At 44.1% G+C, this 26,839-nt stretch overlaps 1 protein-coding gene across 5 annotated transcripts; it reads right to left on the reverse strand.

The window, feature by feature from the left end:
* Positions 1-1,311: 1,311 nt before the first annotated feature.
* On the reverse strand, positions 1,312-26,033 carry ZSCAN23 (zinc finger and SCAN domain containing 23). Of its 5 annotated transcripts, none has more exons than XR_004298644.1 (7): positions 24,855-26,033; positions 17,865-18,370; positions 17,503-17,650; positions 16,538-17,163; positions 10,164-11,973; positions 7,834-8,362; positions 1,312-2,292 (listed from the first exon to the last, which is right to left on the reverse strand). XR_004298644.1 is itself a non-coding variant. In XM_032398940.1 (6 exons), exons 3-6 carry the CDS (start codon positions 18,291-18,293, stop codon positions 11,923-11,925), a joined length of 1,254 nt encoding a protein of 417 aa, XP_032254831.1. In that variant the 5' UTR covers positions 18,294-18,370; positions 21,373-21,534; positions 24,855-26,033; the 3' UTR covers positions 11,275-11,922. The 5 variants fall into 5 exon arrangements, 2 of the variants coding, with proteins under 2 accessions (XP_032254832.1, XP_032254831.1); XR_004298642.1 differs by having other exon boundaries at positions 7,408-8,362; XR_004298643.1 differs by lacking the exon at positions 1,312-2,292 and having other exon boundaries at positions 6,383-8,362; positions 11,766-11,973.
* Between the last annotated feature and the right edge of the window lie 806 nt (positions 26,034-26,839).

Consider the following 26,839-nt stretch of genomic DNA (forward strand, 5'->3'; position numbering starts at 1 on the left):
CATACAGTACAGTACCATAAATGTATTTCCCTTTTTTTTTTTTAAGATTTTATTTATTTACTTGACAGAGAGAGACACAGCGAGAGAGGGAACACAAACGGGGTGTGGGAGAGGGAGAAGCAGGCTTCCTGCGGAGCAGGGAGCCCGATGCGGGGCTCGATCCCAGGACCCTGGGATCATGGCCTGAGCTGAAGGCAGATGCTTAACTGACTGAGCCACCTAGGTGCCCCTCCCTTTTTTTTTTTTTAAAGATTTTATTTACTTGAGAGAGAGGGAGGGAGTGAGCGAGTGGGGGAGGAGCAGAGAGAGAGGGACAAGCGGACTCCACACTGAGCGCAGCCCTTCCCAGGGCTCAATCCCATGACCCTGAGATCATGACCTGGGCTGAAATCAAGAGTCTGACGCTTAACCAAATGAGCCATCCAGGGGCCCCCTGTAAATGTACTTTCTTATGATTTTCTTTACATTTTCTTGGGGCCCCTGGCTGGCTCATTCAGTGGAGCATGTGACTCTTGATCTTGGGGTCGTTGAGTTCCAGCCCAACATTAGGGGTAGATATTACTTAAAAAAAAAAAAAATCATTAAAAAATTTTTTCTTTATATACAGTATATGATGCATATAACATACAGAATATGTGTTAATCAACTTTATATTATCAGTAAGTCTCTGGTCAACAGCAGGCTATCAGTGTTAAGTCAAGTTATACTCAGATTTTTTACTGTGAAGGGGGTCAGTGCCCCAGCCCCCATGTTGTTCAGGGTCAACTGTACTATACTTAAAAGTATGAAAAGATCATTATGTTTACGGTGGTTGCAATGAACAATAACCTGATCACCTTTCTCCTGCAGAACTCAAAATCAATAAAGAGAATCTTGTCAATTTCCCTGAACTTAATGCAATGTAAATAAAATAATGGTTTTAGTTTTAACTTGTTTTTGACTCTAGGATGGCTTTATTTATTTATATTACCTGCCTATCCCCTGGGCATTTGAGTTTGCTTATTCTCCCCTGAAGACTAACTTGGATCTGTTTTCCTAATGCAAATTAATACACCTCTATTAAAAAAAAAAAGATGCATCTTTCTTGTTTGGGGTCTTGGCTGGGGGCTATGTGTCACACATCATAACTTAGATAGGAACGGAAGGCCCAAGGATCCACCATGTTGTCACTAAAAAGATGCTGAACAAGTTTTTTTTGACTTGACAAATCACTGCAGCAACATTTAAAATACATTAACCATCTAGTAATATTCCTATTTGTATTTTATACACAACTTAAGTTTTCACTAAAAAAAAAATTAAACAACAGTCCAAGCTTTTGTAAGAACTGTATTTAGGAACAACTAATAAAACATCTGGAAATCTGAAGTGGTGGACCATAGGCAGCCCTTTGAATCACTAAAATAATGTAGCTTGTTTGATGAGGCTGTTAAGGAAAAAGTAACTGGCTTGCTCTGTTGAATCTGACCAGGTTTTGAGGGACATTCTGAAGGGCCAGTTCCCATCAAAGACCACCTACAGGTCTGGTATGAAGAGAGATTCTGCCTTGCCAGTCTCAGATGCTGGACACTTAAAAGATTTTAGTGTTAGATGAGATGCTACTGTTCACAGCCTTTCCATCCATATTTATCAACTTCCCACATTCTCTCTTGAGTGACTTTTCTGATACTGAGTAAGGAATGAAATGTCCAGGAAAATTTTTACTACAATTACACTAAAAGAGTTTTTCTTCAACACAGATTCTGACACAGTGGAAAAGCTCTGTGTTCCGACTATTAGCTCTTCCACACTTGTTCAGATGGTAACACTTCTCGCTGGCGTGAAGTCTTTGGTGCTGGTTAAGAGCTGACTGCTCTCCAAGGCTTTACCATACTTGTCACTTCTATTACAGGGTCTCTCTCCAAGATGGCCTCCCTGTGATGTACTAATCCAGTGTTTGCATATTGTCCCATATCCTCCACATCTGTGAGTCAAATTCAGTGTGAACTGTCTTATCTTCAGTGAAGCCTGCACTCTTGACAAAAGCTCTTCCACACTCATCACATTCATAGCGTTTCTCCTCAGTGTGTAGCTCGGATGCTGAATAAGGATGGAGCTCTGAGTGAAATTCATTCCACATTCATCACACTTATGCCATCATGGGTATCTTTCTAGTCTTCCCTGATATTTCTGGACTTATGTAATGAAAGCACTGAGGAATACGTCCATCTAATCTGACAATGTGTCCCTGTTGGCATGTTATTTCTTCAGACTTCTACTTTGGAAGCATCTTCTCCATTTCAACCAAATCATCTGAAAGAGGAGACTGAACATTTCAGCATGATTCACCCACTCACACACACCTTACTCAATTACTTGCTCATTGAACAAGCACTCATTAAAAGTACATGGTAGGGGCGCCTGGGTAGCTCAATTGGTTCAGCGTCTGCCTTCAGCTCAGGTCAAGATTTCAGGGTCCCGGGATCGAGCCCCATGTCGTCGGGGAGCCTGCTTCTGCCTCTCCCTCTACCGCTCCCTCTTCCCCTCCCCCTGCTTGTGCTCTCTCAATCTTGCTCTCTCTCAAATAAATAAATAAAATCTTAAAAAAAAAAAAGTATATGCTAAAGGAAAGAAAACAAAATGTCTTACGTAACATAGGTGTGTATTGAGTTTATGACTTAAATTATACTGTGTTATTTTTAAAAGGGGTATGTATGTATACATGTGCTTATGATAAATAAATAATAAAAGGATAAACCACAAAAGTAAAGAGCAAGAAAGGATTATCTATGGGGAAGAGAGGGAACAGAAGGATGGAACAGGAAGAGAACTTCCTTGAAATATTTTACAGATTTCATATGTAAAACTTTATACTTTATATAATTAAAAAAAAATAAACATTTTAAATATAAAATAAAATAAAAAATCACTCCCTAAACTTGAACAAGTAATGAAACAAACTGAATTTAAATGTGTACCTGTTGGGGCGCCTGGGTGGCTCAGTCGTTAAGCGTCTCCCTTCGGCTCAGGTCATGGTCCCAGGGTCCTGGGATTGAGTCCCACATCGGGCTCCCTGCTCAGCGGGAAGCCTGCTTCTCCCTCTCCCACTCCCCCTGCTTGTGTTCCCTCTCTCGCTGTGTCTCTGTCAAATAAATAAATAAATCTTAAAAGAAAAAAAAAAAGAACTATACATGTGTACCTGTTGGCGGCATAAGCACAAAAGAGGAATGATTTCTAATCCCAAAGATCTGTAACTTAAGGACAAAAAGAATGGGAAAACACAGGCACAACCATGAAGCTGTTTATACTAATCATACTTGTTGATGGTGGTGCTAATATTTTTATTGAGGCTATTGTGCATATATTGTGGGATAAAGCAAATGAGTATTTGGTACTCTATTATTCCTGGTGTCTTTGAGAATCTCCAAAAGGAGATACAGATGAAAGACAGATCAAGACCCTGGAATACTGAATGTGAACTGGAACTATCAGTATGAACTCCCAATACAGAGCTGATCTTAAATTTTTCCTGCTTTGAGCACCAACAAGGCCTAGGAACGATGTCCAGTAGAGCCGTGAACACTCCTAGTACCTTATTTTTGGTCTTCAAATACCGTTTCCCACTAAACAGAATCAAGGGGCCTTGGAAAAATGACTGATCCCAGGAGTGGGAAGGAGTTAGAAGAAGTCTGTACCTCTCGTTACACCAGACAGCAAGAAAGCTCTTAAAATGCCTAGACTCAGGTCATAAATAGAGGAGTCAAACTCAACAGGCTCCTACTGCCCAAAGATGAGACAAATGAGCTTCAGTAAGGGATAGCTAAGCACAATGGATTGAAAATATGAAATAGGTTTAAATCCACGAGTTCTAAATGATACTATTATTAATAATAACAACTGGCCACCGTTTTAGAGAATGACAGCAAAATGAATTCATCATTTTGAAACCGATTTTTAAAAATAGGTAGTGGGAGGGCAACCTGGGTGGCTCAGTCAGTTAAGCCTCTGCCTTCAGCTCAGGTCATGATCCCAGGGTCCTGGGATCGAGTCCCACATGGGGCTCTCTGCTCAGTGGGGAGTCTGCTCCTCCCTCTCCCTCAGCCCCTCCACCCCGCTTGTGTGCTCTGTCAAATAAATAAAATCTTTAAAAAAAAATAGGTAGTGGGGAGGGAGTTAATCAATTACCTTGCTTCTTCTATAGGAAGCACTGGGTAACCAAGTAGGAAGACAGGGAAGTATCTCTTTATATAAATATTCCAGCTTTGTTAAATGAAGGACGACAGAATAAGAATACCGACATTCTGGAACCGCTAATGGATTCATGGATGTAGGTACTGAGGATCGAGAGCTGCTAACATCACAAAAAAAGAGACAACCAGATGTTGTAAACTCCTGATAGAACACACCACCTTGCCAAGTTAAACTTACCTTGTTCCCAAACCGTAAACTCGATTTTGATCCAGCCCCCAGTTTACTGCAAATTATAGAAAATGGAGAGGACAACAGAAGACATTATACTACAGAACCAGATGCAGATGGCAAAGTCCTCACTATGGGACTCTCTCTGAGAAACAGCCTGGTGTGTTTAGTTTTTTTTTTTTTAATTATTTATTTTAAGTAATCTCTACCCAAAAGGTGTGGCTCGAACTCATGACCCTGAGATCGAGTCGCAGGCTCCTCTGACTGAGCCAGCTGGGTGCCCCCAACCTGATGTTTTGTTTTGTTTTATTTTTTTAAAGATTTTATTTATTTATTTGGCAGAGAGAGATACAGCAAGAGAGGGAACACAACAAACAGGGGGAGAGGGAGAGGGAGAAGCAGGCTTCCCGCCGAGCAGGGAGCCTGATGCGGGGCTTGATCCCAGGACCCCGGGATCATGACCTGAGCCGAAGGCAGACGCTTAACGATTGAGCCATCCAGGCGCCCCTTGTTTTGTTTTGAAGATTTTTAATTTATTCACTTGAGAGAGAGAGAGACAGAAAGAGCACAAGCAGGGGGAGCAGCAGAGGGAGAGGGAGAAGCAGACTCCTTGCCAAGCTGGGAGCCCAACGGGGCTCTATCCCAGGACCTAGAGATCACGACCTGAGCCAAAGGCAGATGCTCAACCATCTGAGCCACCCAGGCGCCCCCCCAACCTGATGTTTTTAGTTAATTGCAAGTGGGAAGATAAAAAGGAAGAGGGATCTATATATTAAGAGAAACTTAAGAGATATATCAATGGATCAAAATGTGTTTTCTTCTTGGGATCCCAATTCAAACAAACAAGCTAAAACAAAAGAAATTTAAAAATTCATAACATCTTTGAGACAACTGGAAATTTGGTACAATTTTTTTAGATGTGATAATACTATTATGGTTACATTAAAGAAATTCCTGTCTTTTAGTCATGCCTCTAAGAATTCATCTTTTGAGCTACATATTGAAATATTTACATTTGAAAGATTATATCTGAGATATACTTCAAAATTATATGGAAAAAAATAACATGGAAATGAGTAGAGTTATAAATGAGACAAGATAGTCATGATTTGATAATGTTGAAACTGGGTGGCAGGTTCATGGAGATTCATTATACAGTTCTTTTATATAGATTTGTACTTTTTCAGAATAAAAAGTAAAAAAAGATAAGTTTGTGGCTTTCAGTTGGTAGTATGTAAAAAAAAGAAAAAAGCAGCAACTTACAAACCCTCCTAGTTAAAAGATAATTAGCTTTTTCTGTAGGAACTGCCAGGTTGAGAGAAGCATGGCCCTCTCCTCTCCACCCCCATGGTGTGTGCTCGTCCACTGATATCCATGTACTCTGAAAAGGGGGAGTCATCTGGCAAAAATGTGACTTTGCTTATTGTGTTCAAGGCTCCCATTCGACCTGATATTGTGAACTCTGTTCACACCAACTTGTGCAAAAACAACAGATGACTCTATGCTGTCAGTGAATTAGCAGGTCATCAAACCAGTGCTGAGTCTTGGGGTACTGGCCAAGCCGTGGCTCGAATTCCCAGAGTACAAGATGATGGGACTTGCCGTTGTGGCCAGGGTGCTTTTGCAAATATGTGTCATGGGGACTGCACATTTGCACCAACCAAAACAACACAGAAGCGATATTCCCTCTGCTCTGCCCTGGCTGCATGAGCCTTTCCAATGCTGGCCCTGTCTATAGATCATCGCACTAAGGGAGTTCCTGAACTTCCTTTGTTGACTGAAGATAAAGTTAGCTGAGGTCTTAAGAAATTTAAAGCCTGGGGCGCCTGGGTGGCTCAGTCGGTTAAGCAGCCGACTCTTGATCTGGGCTCAGGGCATGATCTCAGGGTCCTGGGATGAAGCCCTGTGTTGGGCTCTGCGCTCGGCGGGGAGTCTGCTTGAAGATTCTCTCCCTCTGCCCATCCACCCCCCACCCCCACTCTCCGTCTGTCTCTCAAACAACTCTTAAAAAAAAGAAAGAAAGAAAGAAAGAAACTTAAAGTCTGGAATCCACTGAAAAACCTGAGAATCACGTTGAAGCTAAACCTGTATGCAAAGATCATGTGCTAGAACACCATTCTTCACCAGGCCAAGAATCACAAGCTCCGGATGGATAAGGCGGCAGCAGCCTTAGAAGCCAAATCAGATGAGAAGCTGGTTCCAGGCAAGAAGCCCATGGTATGGAAGAAAGGAAAGAAGGCTACTCGTGTTCAGAAGCAGAAGAAACCTTTGGTGGGAAAAAAGGCCACAGATACCAAGAAACCAGCAGCTGAGAAGAAGCCTGTAGGAAAGAAACCCACCACGGAAGACAAGAAGCCTGCTGCATAAGCTTGAAATTTGTTTGTTCCATTAAGGTTGAATCATTTTGGACAGCTGATTTTGAATAAAGACCTGAATAAAGGTAAAAAAAAATAATAATTTGATAGCCATACAATGAAACCTATGTCAGCTATATGTATGCATTACATGTAACTCTTGGAAATGTGTCCAGAACGTAATATGAAATTTAAGAGTAGTGGCAGTTGATATGTTCAGTATGATTATATTTGGGCATATATGTGTGCTTCTCCAACAAGCACATAAAAATTGTAAATTTTGTTTCCTATACTAATTTTTTAAAAATGCACGTTTAAAATTTTCTCTATTGCACGTGGCTTTTGAATCATTTTCCATTGGCTTCAATGTAGAAGAATGTTTTCCCGCCTTTGGGTAAGAGGTCAGGGTCACGGAAGTTGGTAGTATTGAGTTAGAATGGAGAAACTGAACCATTCAATAGGAGCAGGATTTTCAACAGTTTTAGTGCAAAGAAGTGAAGGAAGAATCACAAGGTTAAAATGATGTGCTTAGAGGAACAGGTTAAAGGTGGAACAAAAGATCAAGGAAAGGTAGGCAAAAATTTTAGTGATGAGGTTCATTTGGAAAAACACAAGAAGACATTTCCTATCTTTTCCCCCAGTGGAATCTCCTCACCTTTCTCCTGAACGGAGGCAGCTCCCAAGGTTCAGAATTGAGCTAACCCGTTCTGGCTGGAGCTGGACCCCCAGTGAGTCCTCTGCTGCTGCCATGTAAAGCTGTCTGCCCCTGGGACCCTTCCTGTCCCTGTAGGAGGACGAGGATCCAGGGACAATGAGATACATTTGACCAGGGTGATATATGCGGAGAGTTCTAGAGCTTCGATCCCAATATTAATGGGGAACATAGAAAAGCTGGACAGAAAGCAGAGTTTCCCTTGACCTGCAAGGACAGGGAATAAAAGGATAGGGAGGGGAATGCAACTCTGGCCAGTACATCTTGGCCATTTCCCTCACTACATGTGAGAGGAGATCTCAACTCTCTTATCTCTCTCTGGAGAGAATACCTGCCTTCTGATGATGGATCATTTCTTCCTTATCTCACCTGTCCTCGGGTTTATCTAGCTTCCTCGACAAGCCCTCCCAGTCCAGGAACCGCGTCCTCCCTATACTCTGGGCTGGTCCCGCACCCAGGCCTGCAGCTTCTCGGGCAGGATGGTCAGGAACTGCTCCGGCACCAGCAGCTCCACGATCTGCTCCTTGCTGTGCGTCTCCGGCCGCAGCCAGCGTCGGCAGAGCTCCCGGAGCTGGACTTCTGAGGCCCAAGGGAGTCCTCCCAGCAGAACTGCCTTAAGTTTTGTCTGAAGAACTCCTGTCAGAAGCACCATTTCTGTGCAGGCTAGATTCTGTAACTAGTTGACATTCCTTCTGTTCTGCAGCCCAAAAGGGCTGGACTGAATCCATTCCTGGGCAAAACAGCTCAGAAGACTGGCTCACTACAACAGTAGGGGGAGCTTAAGGCTCATGATAATACCTAACACATCACTGTTAACAGACATCAACTCCAAACTAGAAACATATTTAGTCAGAGTGAATCGCTGTCATCAGGCCAATGATTTGAAGGTAAAGATGCTCTGGAAAAGATAAAACAAGCACAAAATGTCATTAGACTAATGTCAGAAAATTAAAAGACAATTCAGTTACTTTAGGATTAAAGAACAATACTAGTGGCTTTTAGATCTAGAAACTTCAGTGACATATTCAGATAATGTGAAATATTCAGATAATGAAGAAAATGCAAACAACTTTGCCTGCTTAAATTGCATGTCACAGATTTAGTCAGTTATATTTACAAATCAACTGCTAGATACTTTCAAAGGCATCTTTAGTTTCAGGAAAGAAGAGCGTGCATGTCAGTCCAATGTGTCCCACATTTGAGTCAGGGGCCCAAGTCCGTTAACCAAGGCCTGCTTTGGACACAGACCCAGCGAGTATTTTTCAGTCCTTGGCTTACCAGATGCCCCTGCAGCACCTAACACTGCTAGCCACTCCCAGTCTTATAAGAACTACAACCCTCGGGCTGTTTCCATGAGTTGGTTTCTGTAAAGTGCTTAGACCAATGCCTGGCACTCAGGAAGTATTATACAAGGGCTTGTCAAATAGCTCATTCTTAAGTCTACATTATGGCTTCTTCAGCTTGCCATAAATGTCTGGTTACCCTCAGTTGAGAGCCAGCCTTCCTCTCATTCCACATTCATTCGGGGCAACCTTGTCCATTCAGTAGCACGAGACCTGAGACGCTGTCACCTAAGAACTCCTGAATCTGATTCTCTTACCCCAGTCTTGCTTTGGAGCTCCAGACCATTATAGCCCAATAGTGTATCTCAACACCACCAAAAATTAACTCATTTTCCCCTCATAATCAATGCCTCCTCCAGAATTACCCACTTCTTATTTTTAACTCATTTCTTTTAAAATGGCACATTTGTGGGGCACCTGGGTGGCTCAGTCAGTTAAGCATCCAACTCTTGATCTCAGGTCAGGTCTTTTTTTTTTTTTTTTTAAAGATTTTATTTATTTACTTAACAGAGACACAGCGAGAGCAGGAACACAAGCACGGGGAGAGGGAGAGGGAGGAGGCTTCCCACGGAGCAGGGGCCTGATGCGGGGCTCGATCCCAGGACCCTGGGACCATGACCTGAGCCAAAATCAAGAGTCAGACCCTCAAAGTCTCAACCACCTGAGCCACGCAGGCCCCCCCCCCGCCCTGACTGTATTTTTTAAAAAAGTCTGTAGTACTTAGTATATGCCACGCGGTGTGCTCAGCACTTTTTAATCTTTAGTCCTCAAGTCTAGTTAAATCCACCTTTTCCACATAATTCCATTCCTCACTCTTCGTTTCCATCGCCACCACTTTACTTTCACCAACTTACATACTGGTTCTCTCTGTGACACCTGCACGTCTCCTCCCTTGCTCCCTCGCTCGCCCCCTTCCAGTTCATCTACCACACCGCTTCTGGAGTACTTCCGGAAGCCCAGCAGGGTGACAGACAGCCCCTCTGTAGAGCAGCCCTTCCCACCTACTGTGCGGTGCCACAGTTCACTGGTGCCGGCATCTGACGAGCTCCTGCGGCGGCCGAGCAGGGCGGGAGAGCTCAAGCCCCGGCCCGGCCTCTCCGCGAGGCAGTGCGCGTACGTTCTGTATGGAGACGCACACTGCCCTTTGATACTCCAGACACTGCGTGCTCTCCCGTGCCCCAGCCGCACCACACCCACGCTCCCGAGGTGCGGGGCTCTGCGCTGTCACCCCACCCACCCCGGGGCCCCCGCCTCGCTGCCATCGGCTTCCAATCGTTCCGTCTACTGCGCCGGCCCAGCGACGTGACCCGACTCGCCACCCCGCACCCCAAAGGCCCTCGAACGTACGAAGACTACTTCCTCCGGGGGCTTGGGCTCTACTGCAGTAGTTTTCTGTCGGCCTCACCACACTGTCAAGAGCGCCTCTTTTATCGGCTCATTCCCGTTTTTGCGCCGTAGAGACCGGCACATATATGCACCCAACAGATGTGTACTTGATGGACGTGCTAACTCGCTTCCTTCGCCACTTTAACTCACACGGTCCTCCCCCTGCCCCGCGACAGCCTGTGCGGACCACCTTACCCCATTTTAAAGGGATAAGCCTTTCACGGCACCAGATGCAAGGCCGTGGCCGTCACCACAGACCCGCGCAGGGAACAGAAAACCACCCGCCGGCCTCAAGGCCGCGTCCAGGCGGCGGGCCTCCCCGCGGCTACACCGCGTCCGCTCACCCCCGCGAGCGCCGACACAGGGGCGCCGGCTCCCGGGGACCCACGTGCGGGACAGCAGCCGAGCGCACCGGCGGAGCCCGCCCGCGGAGCGAGCGCCAGTCTCCCGTCCAACCCCGCGACGGCAGCCCGGAAGTACGTCACGACGCCCGGGCGCGCCGCCTCTCTAGGAAGCCGAGAGGACCCGTCCTCTCAGTGGTGGGTCGGCTCCCACCCCCAGCCGGCCCTCGCGAGCTCGGCGGCCTGTGACCGCCTCCGGCAGGCGGTCCGCCGGGTGGGGCGCCACTCTGCCGGGCCCCAGCGCTCTACCCCACCGAGCACACCTGTCCGCTCTCACGCAATCATGCGATGCCCTCCGTTCCCCAGGTCCCAGCCCGCAGGGTCCCACCGCCCCCCGGGTCAGCAGCAGTCAGCAGCACCGCCCTGAGCAAAGCGGCACGTCGGCTTGCTCTCCGCTGTCTCAAGTCTTGTCCTTTCGAGTGACGGAACCACTCTCAGACCCCCGACTGCGCCGGACCGGCAGAACGCCGAGGGCAGGCCGTGCTGGTGACACGGGGCAGGGCCCGCTGCGGCGGGAACGGGGCTCGGGTGCCACAGCCAGGGAAGTGCCCGGATCAGTTACGGTAACTTACGAAGGTACCGGGCGCGGGACCTGGTCCGCATCCATCCCAGCTACGGAAGACGGCTCACCCCGGCCTACTCCGGCGGGTTCTCTCCTGCTGCCCTGTGCTCCCACTTCTCCTCCACGGCTTACAAGTGAGCATCCCACTAGTCCAGCAGCTCCCATACACGGAGTGCTCCGTATGCTTCTGGGAGGCCTCCGTCTTGTCTGGTAAACCATGATCTCAACAGCTCCACATTCGGTGACCAGCTATCTCAACAGTGTTTGTGTTGTTTGGGGGGGATCCTCTTAAGGGGAGTGTGGTTTTTGTAGGCATACCCACCCTTTCTTACCTAATCCAATAGATGTGTTAACGAGAATTATTTCAAATCGGGAGGTGGTGGCTACACCTACATCTCCCATAGCCTCCTTCACAGATGTTCTACCTTAGCTTTCATGAGCACACTGTATTCTTTCTGATGCCATCTCATCTTCTATCTCCTCAGCTGGAAATGTCCCAAGTGGGAAAACCACCCATCCTGTTACGCCTCTTGTCTGAGTGTAATCATTAATACCAAGCCCTTTCATTCTCAAGTGTCCCAGATTGGGCAATAAATTATATATAGTTACCTTATGTCTGAGAACCACTGATAAGCTAGCTAAAATGCAGATTCCCAGGTCCTGCCCTCAGAAACATTCAGCCAGTCTGGGGTAGTGCCCAGGAAACTGGAGTTCAAACAGCGCAGGTGATTCTAACACAGGTATATATTCAGAGATAGTGGCTTCATCATAGAGCAGAGACATTCGCATGGAAAGCTGGGTGTGGCTCCACAGAGACCTGAAAACAAAAATCAGTGATTTATACACTGTGCTCTTCTCCTTTTTATGTAAAGCACTGAAATTGGTGAGGAGTGAAGAGCAGTGGGACTGTTTTCACTGCTAAGACACACGGACCAACTGAGAGACAGAGAGATCTCTAGTAATAGCTATTATAAAGATAAAGCACATTTCTTGGTAACACTGTCTGCATCTTTTTATTTTTCCTTCTCTTTGGTCACCATTTGTTGGTCTAATCCAGTTTTAACGTGTAATTTTGCCTGTCTGAGTCCTTTTTATGTTCTCACATTTTGTTCTTCCCTTTTCTCTTTCCCTCCTATTTTGTCGTTGCTGTTGCTGCTTGGAGATGCCTAAAATGTGTCCCAGGCTCCAAGTCTAAGTGTCTGTGAAACTACATATAATTCACAATGATCTCTGTTCATAGTTTTGTTCTTAAAATTTTTAATGCAATTAAAAATAGATCACTACAAGTGTTTAACCACTTGGGCTTCACTTTTCTCACATAGGTATGAAATGGGTAAATTCAAAATTTCTCCCTAAAGCTAACATTCTCTGATTCTGTGTTAAAAAGCCCCTACAGCACAACAAAATACTTTCAATGATCCCATTATGCTTACCAAACAAAGACCAAATGCACAGGAAAGTGTTCAAGGACCTCTCAATCTGGCCCCCACTCCTGCGCTTCCTTATAAGAGCTCCATGACCTGCCAAACTGGAAAACGCAGGGCTCTTGAGCCTATCTTTGTTGGGCCTTCCTCACCCTGTTCCCTCTGCCTAAAATACTTTACTCTATCCTCCATCTCCTTCTACAAATAATCTACTTTTCTCTCAACTTCTAACCCAACATTTAACCAATGATACACATGTATACTGGTATAGATTTTATATTTCAAAATTGCTCCTGAGAAAGTACTTCATATTTTATAATTTTGACTTTACTTCATATTTTATAATTTTGACTTTATTTTTTTTTTTTTTAATTTTGACTTTAGATATACCTTTTTAAAGATTTTTTTTTTAGAAAGTGAGCAAGCACGAGTGGGGGTAGGGGCTGAGGAAGAGGAAGGGCAGGAAGTTGAGCAAGGAGCCCAAATGGGGCTCGATCCCGGGACCCTGGGATCATGACCTGAGCTGAAGGCAGATGCTTAATCAACTGTGCCATCCAGGTGCCTGGACTTTAGATATACTTTTATTTTAAAATATCCTCAGAGATAACTTTTGTCTCACATAGGAAAAATAAAAACAATCTGCCACTATAAATTATGTTTTTTAAAGGAAAAGTATTGTCAGATATAGAAAATAGGAGTCATTTCCAAATACAAAATGTGGACAGAGACTGGGTTCTCCTTTAGTCCTGACTTCAAATAAAAATTACAGTGAAAGACAGTCTTCAGGGCTCTTATCTACAGCTCCAGACAGGTTTTGGTTGCAAAACTGTCAGCCATTTCTTGACATACACTGTCCAATCTCCTAACAGTGCTCAGAGGGGTGCTGGACTATCCCTCAAGAACCAATTAGGCATTTTAATTGGATTTGAATTAATATTTCTTACACTTTGCTCAGCCGTAAAACTGACTACTCTTTCAGATTGGACTTTCGAAGGCACAGGGAGGGATGGTTACTGGTTTACCTGGCACCTGAAAGGAGATCAATGCCAGAGACTTCATGGGTTGAATGAGAACAGCCAGGGTAGAAACAGAAAAGAGAGAAGTGAGGGTAATGCAGGAATGTAAAAGGGAAACAACTGAGACAGAAACAGTGTGAGGCCCTTAGAGGCCACTGTCCACAGGCTACAGCAAACATCAGTGTATCACTAATGACAAATGTGCACCCCAGATAAGAGAATTAGCGTAAGCAAATGAGAACAATTAGTATCAGAGAACAAGCAGTTAGTTTGGTGAACTCTAAGTCATTTAATCATGTTAACCATGACTGCATTCTAAGTGGTGTATGTCTCTACAGCATATATAACATCTTTTGTTTCTTGGTATTTCATCAGTTGTTAAGAAAATTTAGAATTTTTGAGAAGCTGTGAACAAAACAAAACAAAAAGACAAGCACAAAACAAACCAAACATCCAATATTCAACTGCAGGTGTAAAAACAGTCCATTAGAAATACATCCTTTAAAATCCTGATCTGTTCATATTTTAAATCTTTTAAGAGCTGATATAATAGAATTATCCAAACATGCTGCTTCAGCATATGCAGAGGCATTTGAGATACTTACAAACTCAGGTTATAATAGTATATGTATTATATTATTATATGGAATATATATTTACCAGAGAAGTTGATTTTATTTCAAACTTAAGTCTACTATATTTTCCTTAACCTCACTTTAAAATCCATATGTATTTCTTTTGGAAATAATTTAACCTCAAGACACACTAAAATACACTCTTGAGAAAATTTAAGATTTTTGATAAGACCTATAATTAGCCACAAATGGCAACAGCAATGGTTTGATATGTTATGACTAAGGATATATAATAGAGCCAAATACACGAGACTGAAAACCACCCCCATCATTTCTGCATTTCTCTGTAGAAGCATTAGGTGCAACGGTAGTGGCCCAAGCGCTGTTTCCTAGCTCATGGGGAAGTTGTCATTTTAAACAGAGTTTGGCTTGAACCACATTTGGGAAGAATGAAACAATCTGTGACCTTTTAAAGTAGTGACTGTGCATCTATGGGAGTGTGTTAAAAACCGTGGGGCACCAACAAATGAAATACCGTCCACTTGTAAACAGAACGAGGCGGCTCTGTTACTCCGAGGACTGCACTGTTTCACGAGCACAGCAAGGTGTGGAAAAGTGCCAACAGTATCCCACCTGTCTGTGTAATAGAGGAGATAAGGGGATATACACTCACGTCTTCTTGTATTTACATAAAGAAATATTGAAGATACATAAGATACTAGAAAAATGGCTACATATAAGGGAAAAGATAGGCTCCCTTTTAATGTTGTTCTGATTCTTGAATTGGATGAAGAATGAGTTACCTTTCTTGAAAAGTCCCTCTAAGTAAATTAAAATTTAAAGGTTAAAAATACTCGGGTTGCCTGGCTGGCTCTGTCAATGGAGCGTGCAGCTCTTGATCTTGGGGTTGTGAGTTTGGAGCCCCACGTGGGGTGTAGAGATTACTGAAAAATAAAATAAAATAAAGTGCCCCAAATGAGGGATAAGTGGTCTTTCCTGAAACTCCACTGTAAATTGAACAGAGGAGCTGTGCATTTATTGAAACACATGGATGGGAGGCTTTGTTGAGCTAAAAAGCAAAACCTCAGTGCCCTCTAAATCTTTTAAGTTCCATATGCTAGTAATTTCTATCTGGAGATAAAATCCTTCCAGTGGCTTAGTAGAAAGAACACTAGGAGTTAGAAGACAGGGTTCTAGCTCCAGCTGCATTAACTAGCTGTCCACATAATCTTACAGCTACGTCCCAGAGCCTCCGTTTCTGTATCAATCATGTAAGGGGACAGAGAAGTGATCTCTAAGGTCCCTTACAGTGTTTCTATTAGTGTTAAGTGACCTGCTGTGTATTTGGTACTCCAATCCAGATTGTCGTCACCAGAGATTTTCCATTCTTTGTGTCCTGGGCTTAGTATAAAGTAAACACTCAATTACTGTTAAGGGAAAGAAGTTTTTTTTTTATGCATAATCTTGGTGGTAATCAATAGGTAATGCTGAGAAGCATGGAGCTTATAAAAAGCAATCAACATGGAAGACTGATCATACTTTTCTACTTTTGTATGTGTTTGAAATTTTCCATAACTAAGAGTTAAAGAAAGCAAAAACTGAAAATGCTTGTAAGTCACAGGAAAAAATGCAGAGGCCTATATTTTCGTAATGAAGATCAGAAGTGAGATATCAGATTTTTAGCTAAGTTTCTTGATCTGCACAAATTTAAAATCTTGAGCAGTATCTGCTACATCTAGCCACTGAGGTACTAGTAACACATGGTTGCTTCAATTTCTTGGATCCTAACTGCAGACTGAGTTACTGGAACTCTACGGAGTTCTCCTGTAGGGAAAAGCCTTTTGTGTATTTAAGGGAGGATTCATCTGCCCCCTGTTGTAGGTCAAAAAGAAACTATCACATCTTATGAAAACAGACAATAGTCAAATCGTTTACAGGTTTTACTGCAATTATTTTTAAATTAATTTTTAAATACTATTTAACATAATTTTGTGTTCAGGCAGCATATAATTTTTAGAAACTTTTTAAAAAAGTTTCTTAAAACTAGGATGAAGAAGTTTTCCTGAAGTACACCTAGAAAACTTCTTGCACAGACGTGTGTCAGCCTGGAGACTACGTTGATAAAGTCAACACAACAAGATTCAGTATTGCAAAGTGTGGATGTTGTTGACCCCAGAGAACCTGGCAGATGTACTTAAGATATAATGCTTCTCTCAGCATAAAAAATATGGACAATGTCACTGGCTCTTCTTGGAGCCTCCTCAAGAGGACTGAACGATTTTTTACCATTACCTTACTGCAGGGACAAAGTAGGAACCCACCCTGCGACCGTGCTAGTGGTCTGCCGTCGGGAAAGGCTGCCCTACCTGCTCCGAGGGGCCGGCTGGACCCAGCACGGGGTGGACCTTCCGATGCTGAACGAGGTTGCAGTGGTAAATGAAGTTCTTGCCGCATTCCTCACATTCGTAAGGCCTCTCCCCGGTGTGAATTCTCTGGTGCTTGAGGAGCACAGAGCGCCGACTGAAGCTCTTACTGCACTGAGCGCACTGGAAGGGCCTCTCCCCCGTGTGGACCCTGAGGTGATGGAAGAGGCCGGCATTCTGACTGAAGGCCTTGCCGCACATGGGGCACTGGTAGCGCTTCTCCCCGGTGTGGAGCCTCTGGTGCTGGAACAGGCCCGACCGCTGGCCGAAGGCCCGCCCACACTCATCGCACTCGTAGGGCTTCTCCCCTGTGTGGGTTCGCTGGTGCTCGATCAGGATGGAGTTCTGGGTGAAGCTCTTGCCACATTCACCACAGACATATGGCCTCTCCACAGAAGAGCTTGCCCGCTGCCTTTCCAGTCTGCCCTCATGGTCACAGGTGTCCGCACACTCAGGCATCCGAGTAGTACCACCATTCAGTTTTTGAGGTACTTCCACAAGAGATCTCATTTCTTTAGAAAGCTCCCTCTTTGGAGCTAACTCCACATTCCAAGTCCCAGCCTCATCACCTGAAATAGTAAGTGGATCACGTGAATGTTAGGTTTCCAAAGGAAAAAGGGAAAAACCAGCCGGGAGAGTGGGTGGCAGGGGACGAATAAGCACGGTTTCTGTTTACTTTCACTTTGCCCTCAGGAAGAAGACAGGCTGAACTGAACTGCTCGTGTGCTGTCTGCCTCTTCCGTCAGACCACAGACCTCCTGAGGGCAGGGAGCACGTCCGCCTGGCTTGTCACGGTCTCCCCAGGACCAAGCACACCGCCTGGCGCACAGCAGACACTGAACACATGTGCTGAACTGATGGACACTCAGGGAGTGAGGGAGGCCTCCTGAGGAAATTCTGATCCTCACCGATCTCCTGAACCGGGCACAGCTCTCGCGAATTGCACGGACGCAGCTCTTCCAAGGGCTGGAGCCGGCCACCTGACAACTCCTGGGCTGCTCCCCGAGTTGCCTTCTCCTTCGCAAACTCTCCCTGTTCACAAGCATAGGTTGGGACCTGGTGGAAATTAAGGACAGTTAGGAATCAAACATCAGAGACACTTTGTAAGGCGGCCTTCCCAGGTCCACTATATAGGAAAAGAAGAACCGAGAAACCAGCAACAAGAAAGAGGCAGAGAGATGGAGAGCCCACAACAGACCGCATCAGGCGCAAAGAAATCCTCCTCCTCTTCCTGCACTGAAACCCCACACTTGCTCCTGCAGGTACAAACCTCTGTTCTCCCATCTTCCACCTGCTCTCCCGGCTCATCCAGCTCCCTCTCCAGGTCCTCCAGTGCAGTCACCGCGTCCTCCCCACTCGCTGGGCAGTGCTCCCGCATCCAGGCCTGCAGCTCCTCGGGCAGGATGGTCAGGAACTGCTCCAGCACCAGCAGCTCCACGATCTGCTCCTTGCTGTGCGTCTCGGGCCGCAGCCACTGACGGCAGAGCTCCTGGAGTCTTCGAAGAGCCTCTCGGGGCCCAGGTGTCTCCTGATAGCAGAACTGCCGGAAGCGTCTACGGAAGAGCTCTCTGGTATGAGGGTTATCTCTTGGCAGGCCAGATTCCTGCCCAGAGGCATAATCCCCCTCTTCCTCTTCTACCTTTACTGCCAGAAGTCCTTCCTGCATCTCTGAAGTCTGAAGGGCCAATGCTGTGGCCATCTTAGGCTTAACACTTCAGAAAAAGAGTCTATTCTCGATGATTCCTCTTTGATCTTTTCTTCTGGAAATCCCAAAATCTAAAAAATAATTGCAGAGAAAAAAATATTAAAATGTTGAAAATCTTTTCTGCTGGCAGGCACAGGGAGTATCTGTAACAAAAGCAGTCACTGTCTAGTGAAGAACACTGAATGCACGAGTAATGGTAAGGACTACGCAAATTTTTTTTTTATTATTATGTTACTGACAGAATGGGAGAAGATATTTGCAAATGACATCAGATAAAGGGCTAGTGTCCAAAATCTATAACGAACTCATCAAACTCAACACCCCAGGACTAGCGAATTCTGATGCAGGTGATACTGGAAGGCAAACAGAGACAGAACACCTCCCCTCCCCCAACCGGGTCCCCACACACACACACACACACACACACACAGAGGTGATACTGGAAGGCAAACAGAGACAGAATACCTCCCCTCCCCCAACCGGGCCCCAACACACACACACACACACACACACACACACACACACACACACACACAGTTTTATCAAAGGAAGGGACCATTCTGATCATCCTGAATGAATTGTCTCAAATAAGTCAGCTGGGACATAGAGGGTTTCCATTTGAATGGCAAGATAGGAGACCCAGAGTAAGTTTTCAGTTGAATGGAGGTAAACCAGCATTTTGGTGCCAAGTGGTCACAGAGGACACTAAGAATGGGAGAAAAGAGAAACAAAATGGAGAAGGGAGAGAAAGGAAAGAAGATAAAAGGACAGAATGAGGAGCAAAGGAAATGCTCTTGGGGAGGAGAGGCCCAGTCCCCCCAGTCAAGTGAGGCATGGAGGAGAGAGGGCTGTTTGGGGTGGGAGAGATCTGGGATAGAGACCTGGTCCTCCAGGCACAGCCTCTGCAGGCCTATCTTTCTAGGTGGAGATAAAAGATAAAGATAAAATAAGATCATGGATAAAGAGCACAAGAGGCTGGGGCGCCTGGGTGGCTCAGTCGTTAAGGTCTGCCTTCGGCTCAGGTCATGATCCCAGGATCCTGGGATCGAGCCCCACATGGGGCTCCCTGCTCAGCGGGAAGCCTGCTTCTCCCTCTCCCACTCCCCCTGCTTGTGTTCCCTCTCTCGCTGTGTCTCTCTCTGTCAAATAAATAAAATCTTAAAAAAAAAAAAAAAAAAGAGCACAAGAGGCTGGGAGCTTGGTAAATTCTCAAATCTTGTAAATTACCACTATTGTTATTTTCCTTACAAATTTTATTGAAAGATTAAATGAATCCTAGTGATCAAAACACTATGGCAAAAGAATCAGAAAGTAGTCAACTGAATTGGTCTTGAATCAGAGATGTTAAAATGAAAGAAATATTGATTCTGGTATTTTAAAACAGAGGTAGACTTTGAGCTGTTTCCTGTCCTTTAATTTCTTGGAAATTGTTTATTTTTGAATCTCCTTGAGGATGGAGAGTGGGCAACTGTGTGTAAAATAAAATTAATGCTCATAAAGAGACAAGTGTCTATAACCACTTAAAGCTTACGATAAAATCTTAACCAGAATAGTAATTAATGAAAGCAATTTTCTTTATAAGATTTATTTATTTATTTGTTTGTTTGTTTATTTATTTATGAGAGAGAGCACACAGAAGGAGAGGGAGAAGCCCAACTCGGGACTCGATCCCCAGGACTCCAGGATCATGACCTGAGCCGAAGGCAGACGCTTAACTGAGTGAGCCATCCAGGTGCCCCATGAAAGCAATTTTCTGAAAGAATATTACGTAGCCTAGTGATTTTGACCAGGACCCTCAGTAAAAAATATTTTATAATGGAAAAAAAAAAAAAAAAAGAAACATTTTATATTGAGACCCAGAACACCCATATACATGTGCACATGAATGTATGTTTGTGCATGAGATACACACACACACAAGAAACTGAAATAATAATTTCACAAAAGACTATGTATCCTGAATTATGTGACACATACTCCTATTTCTTAAATCTTGCTTTTTTTTTTTTAAACCCCAAAACAAAACACCCCTGGTCATAGCCTACCACATAGATTTCGTGATCCCCATGAGTCATGACCTAGAGCTTTAAAAAGTTTCCAAATTTAAGTAAAATGATTATAATTCACTGTAAATCTAACCCAACACTATTCTTAGGTACTGGCATGCATGGCAAAATAAAAAAAAAACCTAAGGACAGTGTATTTATTATTGAACACAGCTCACACTACAACTACAAGAAAAGTTAAATCCATATTCCCACTATTAGTTATAAAGGAGGGAAAAACCACTAGGGTGGGGAAGCATCCTTCTGAGTAATCTTTAAACATAATCCCCTCCACAAATTTCTAACACTTCTGACTTCACTGATGTCTACAGTCACCACCCCAGGAAGAGTCAAGAGGGTTTTTCCCTCCAAAGACAGGATTCCTGAGCTCTTATTTTTTCCCCCAACTTTTCTTGGTGCTGACTCACTATCACTTTGAGTTCCACATTATCTTTTTCTTTCAAAACTTCTCACACCGCTCATTCATTTAGCAAATATTTATTCAGAGCCCATTATATTCCAGGTATTGTTCTAGGCACTAGAAATGGCCAACAAAACAAAGTCCCTACTTTGATGGAATTTACACTCTAATCACAATATTAGTAACAGCTGACATTTATATTGCTTTTAAGGTACCAGGCATTGTACTAGATGTTTTACATATATTAACTCACTGACTCCTTGAAACAACCGTAAGGTTTTGTTATTACCCACATATTGACAGATGAGAAAACCGAGACCCAAACAGTTTGAGTCGCTTGCCCAAGGTCTCACATGCAGATAGTGGTGAAGCTGCATTTCCAACCCAGCAAATCTACTTCAGAATTCACAGTCTCAACCACTACCCCACTATCTCTCCTGTATGTGGGCAGGAAGAAGGGAACAGGATGAAGGAAGGAGCCGACGGGCACAGACAGTAATGAAATAGATGTCAAACAGTGATAAATGCTATAGAGAAAAATATAGGTAAAGGAGATGGGGAGCAGGGGGAAGAAAGGTCTCTGTATGGAGGAGTCAGGACACTTTACCTTGCTGATAAGGTAAAGTTTGAGCAGAAACCCAAGGGACGTGAGCAGCAGTCACGTGACTATCTGGAGAAGGCCTGTTCCATGCAAAGGGAAGGTTGAGTCCTTGGAGGTAGGAGCATGCCTGGATTCTTCCAGGAACGGCCAGTTGGACCACCAACGTGGCTACACAGAAAAACAAAAGGTACAGTCATGAGAGATAAAAGCAGGCTTTGGGAACAGACTGAGATGCTACCGTAAGGACTCTGCTCTAGTCTAAGACATGTGGAAAGCCATCAGAGGTTTTCAGCACAGGGATGACCAAATTTTACTTACATTTACTATAAAAGTATAACTGGCTGCTGTGACAACAGACTTTGGGAAAAGTGGAAGCAGGGAGAGAAGCTATCTAATAATCTAGGGAGCAATGAGGGGGCTTAAAGCATGGTCTGCAGAGTTTGTTCTAGGGTGTGGAAGTTCTGGGGTGCAAATATCAAATAGGTCAATGAAGAATATGTGCTCTCAATTAACCGAGCATGCCTTCAAAGGATTAAACACCTACTTCTGCCCTCTTGCTCTGTCAACTTTCTAGGCCCTGAAAAATGTCTTTTTCTTATTTGCTGCCCATCCACTTTGGTTTTAAGTCAAAGATTTTCTATTCACGGAAAATGCAGCTGAAGCTTTGAGCTCTGCTCATAGAAAATCATTTCTGCTACATGGTGTTTCAAATTTTTACTCAGTTTCACTATGATCAATCCTCTCTATTCTCTGTATAGTCTAGGCTCCCTTTTGCTTTCCTTTCTTGATTTTGCTTCTGTGGGGTGGCCTAAAATCCCACGGCCTCACACAGCACATCGTAGCTCCTCTTTCAACCCAGTGCCTCTCAAAGGCTTCCCAATTGTTTTATAACCCTGCCCTCCTGGTCACAAACAGTTTCTAATCTCTTTTAGGTTCACCACCCCATTGTACAGGTCTTCCTCGACTTAAATTGGGGTTATGTCCTCATGAACCCATCAAAAGTTGAAAATACCACACGCTGAAAGTGTACCGAATACACCTAATCTACCAAACATCATAGCTTAGCCTCACCTACCTTAAATGTGCTCAGAACATTTATGTTAGCCTACATCAGGCAAAATCGTCTAACACAAATCCTATTTCGTAATTAAGTGTTGAAAATCTCATGTACTTTATTGAATATTGTACTGAAAGTGAGAAACAGAATGGCTGTATGGGTACAGAATGGTTGTATGTATATATCAGTTGTTTCTCATAATTTTTTCTCAAGAAAAGATCAAAACTCAAAATTCGTAGTAGTGAACGTGAATCACTTTCCATCATTGTTAAGTTGAAAAATCATTCTTCATCGCTGGGGACCATCTGTACATGCCAGGTATATAATTAGTGTAATAATCTCTTGCACTTAAAAAAACACATCTGCATTTTAAAGCTGGTTTCTCCTAGAGCCCCAGCAAGCTCAATACTCCCAAATCTACGATGACTCTCAGGGCGAAATGCTCTTTACCAAGGACAGGCATGCAGGTGAAGACCACGCAGCATGCAATACAAATGTGTCTTTATCATAATGTATCCCCACGCTCTCCCCTCTGATGTCACCATCTAAGGCCCCCCCACTACTTACTGGATGCATCCCCACATTCCCAAGCCTGGCTCAAGACTAGTCACATCTCTAGCCCCACTTGTGGGGCCCCACTCTTGTTTTCCTCTATTCCACATGCAAAAACTGCCAGCTCCACTTAGGCTTTTCTTCTCACTATTCTTTCATCAGGCTTTCCTCATCCCTGGTCTATGCCCATGGTCTTCCCTTCTGCACTTATCCAAACCCTACCCAATTTCTGCACCTTGATTTGAATCTCACATCCTCTGAGGTCTTCCTCACCCATTCCATCCACCCTCTTCCTCCTTCCGGCTCTTAGATCATGAGCCCCACCTTTTACCCTCAGTCACAATCTATCCTGCAGTTACTTCTCATATTAAAAAAAAAAAAAATCCAAAACATACAGAATAAAGAATTCCTTCATCGGAAGTAGACACAAAGATTAGAATGGATCCTTTCAGACTTTCTCTGTCCATCTTTGAGTGCACACACACACACACACACAACATAGCTCTTATTTTTCTTATTTATCTGCAATAAGTAGAAGGTAGTATGAGGTAGCAGATCTAGTTGTGACTCCTGACTTACCAACAATGTGATCTTGGGCAAGTTACCTGAGTGATTTTTCTGACCCTCAATCTCATGTACAAAATGAGGACAACTACTCTGTAACGCTGTCAAGGGTAGTAAAGGAGATAATACATATAAACTGGTTTTGCACAAAGGCTGGCACATAATAAGCTTGCAAATCAACCACCTCCTAAAGAAATAATGTGCAATTTTTGGTTTAAGGTGGCTTAATCAATCGCAGCTACCTACCCTTGGGGCCAAGGTCATGTTTTCCGCGGCCCAAAGCACAGCGTGGTAAGTGGGTGGGGAAACGTGCACGATACAGGTGAACACACAAATAAAATAGCTGTTTCATCAAGTTTGCAGACATACTCGTGAAGACATATTCGTCTTCAGATTCTTCTTCTCCAATCTTTTTTTTTTATTTTTTTATTGTTATGTTAATCCCCATACATTACATCATTAGTTTTAGATGCAGTGTTCCATGATTCATTGTTTGTGCATAACACCCAGTGCTCCATGCAGAACGTGCCCTCCTCAATACCCATCACCAGGCTAACCCATCCTCCCACCCCCCTCCCCTCTAGAACCCTGTTTGTTTTTCAGAGTCTCTTCTTCTCCAATCTTAAATCCTAACTGGAAGCTCAGGACTACTGAGGTCCGAAAGGTGCAGGATCAGATTCAAGTGAGAGAAGTGACCTCCTGGGTGGCGGCTGTAACGCTAATGCAGAGTCAGCGCAGCAGACTCTGGAGCCAGACAGCCCGGACGTGCACCCCACGTGCACCCCGACGACAGCAGCTGCATGACCCCGGGGGAGTTACTTGACCTCATTTTCTTCCTCGACGTTAAAAAAGGGGGCAGATGGGGGAGCTGACATAATAGCAGCGCCTACCACCTACAGTTATGAGAAGTGACTAAGTTAATACTTGTGAAGTGCTTTCAACAATGCCTGCCTGGAACGTAACAACTGCTATTTAAACATTCGCTACAAAAAAGGAAAATCAACACAGGAGCCTCTGCCGTAGGTGGACCAGACTACAGAGGCTGCGGCGGAATATAAAACGATCCCTGCTCATAGCTTAAAGTCGGCCCCCAGCAGAGACCCCCGGACGCGGGAAAATATCCGAGGCGGCCGACAGGGTGAGCACCGAGCCGCCGGGACCCCCGGACAGGCGGTGGACGGGCGGGGAAGAGACCCCGGGGCGGGGGCGGGGGCGGGTCCAGGCCGCCGCCCCGCCTCCCACACTGAGCCCGGCGGCGCAGCGCACACGCCGGCCCCTTCGAAGGCCCTCGGCGGAGCCCGACTCCGAAGCTCACCGGGCATCCGTGGGAGGAGAGGCCACCAGGCCAGACGGCACCACCTCCGAGTCCTTGACAACCGCAGCCCGAGGAGAGCCAGGCTACAAAGGCCGGAAGTGCGTCACGCGGGCCGCCTCCCGGGGACGGCGCTTCCGGCCGCGTTCCTTCTAGCAAGCCCGGAGGTCTCACGCCTCTGTGATCGCCTCGCGGAATCTCCTCTCCAGGTGGAGTGAGGCGCGGGGAGGCCCCAGCGGGGCAATTGTAATAAGGCCAACTTGGAGTTTTGCACATATTACCTCATTCATTCTAAATAGCAACTCTGTAAGTTAGGTGCGATTATCCCCATTTAACAAATGAGGAAACTGACGTGCATTCCTTCCGCACTTGTTGTCATTCCTGAAAAGAAATAGTTTTTTGTGCACTTTACTTAATTGCACAAGATATTCCAGGCTCCTTTTATACTTTTCCTGCTCTAGACCTAGAATCCACCATTGTTCCATGAAGCTCTGATTCCTTTCAGTGGAGAATGGTATACAGAAACCAATAGGTAAGCTCATTGGCACTGGGATGTATCATTGCTTCTAGGCCCTATCAATGATTATATTTTCTTCAGGATTTTATAGAATGTCTCCAATTCAAATACAACTCCACAGTCTGTCTGGTTTTTTTTTCATTTACACCATTGCACGTTTGTTTTTCCTTTTCCTTTCTGTTTTTCCCCACGGAAAACCTGGTTCCCAACAGCATCCATATATATTCATCCAATTTGCTCTATCTTAAAATATAAACAAAATAGTTTCACATTTACAGTGCCGGTATCACTAGCAACAATATACCTGATGTGTGGAGTTCAAAATTCCTTTGCTTGCTTTGCTTGTTTATTGGTTCTTGAACTATATCCCATTAGGGGGAGTATAGTCAGAGTACTGTATACATATATTAATTTGAATTCTTTTCTCTTTATAGTTGTTATAAACTTGATATACAGTTAGGATCATTTGTTTCTGTTTGTTTTTCTATTTCAGGGTTTGTTTTCCTTTCATCCCTTTTCATTTCTTTTCTGAACATGCAGAACACTTAGTTCAAAATCTAAATGATATAAAAGGATATATCCAGAGTTTTGCTTCCATCCCTAACTCCTTTACTCCATATACAGTTGACCCTTGAACAACATGGGTTTGAACTGTGTGGGTTCACTTATACACAGATTTTTTTCAATAAATACAGTACAGTTCTATAAATGTGTTTTCCTTATAATTTCCTTAACATTTATTTTCTCTAGCTTACTGTATTATAAGAATACAGTATATTATACATATAACATACAAAGTATGTGTAAATCTACTAATTATGTTACTGGTAAGACTTCTGGTCAAGAGTAGGCTGTTAGTAGTTAACTTTGGGGGAGTCAATAGTTATACATGGATTTTTGACCGCATAGGGGTCAGTACTTCCAACCCCTGCATTGTTCAAGAGTCAACTGTATACTCATGCCCCATTTTCATTAGTTTTAATTTATCCTGTCTTTCCTTCCTCTTTCCCTTCTTCTTTCCTCTCTTCTCTACTCTCCTTTCTCTTACAAAAATAATCACTTACCTTCTTTACCACTATGAATTATCATATTAAATACATTCTTTTGCATCTTGCTTTATCGCCTACTAAAATAACCTGGAAATTATTTGTTCACTGAAATATCCCTCTTTTTATTTATTTATTTATTTTTTGCAGTGGCATAATACTCCATCATGCGGCCGTACCATAATTTTTCCAACCAGTCTGTAAGGGATGGGTATTTGGATTGTTTCCAATATTTTGTTTTAACAAATAATGCTACAATGAAAAATGAAGAAAGAGGAGGGAGGAGAGAGAAAGGGGAGTGTCTTTGCAAGCATTGTATTATTTTGCACTCAACAGCAAAGTGTGAGAGTGCCTGTTTTCACATAGCCTCCCCAACTGTATGTTTTTAGGTTTTTGAATTTTGTCAATATGACAGGTCATTGGGT

The sequence above is a fragment of the Phoca vitulina genome, unplaced genomic scaffold (genome assembly GCF_004348235.1).
Source record: "Phoca vitulina isolate PV1807 unplaced genomic scaffold, GSC_HSeal_1.0 scaffold123, whole genome shotgun sequence".
NCBI classification, from domain to species: Eukaryota; Metazoa; Chordata; class Mammalia; order Carnivora; family Phocidae; genus Phoca; species Phoca vitulina.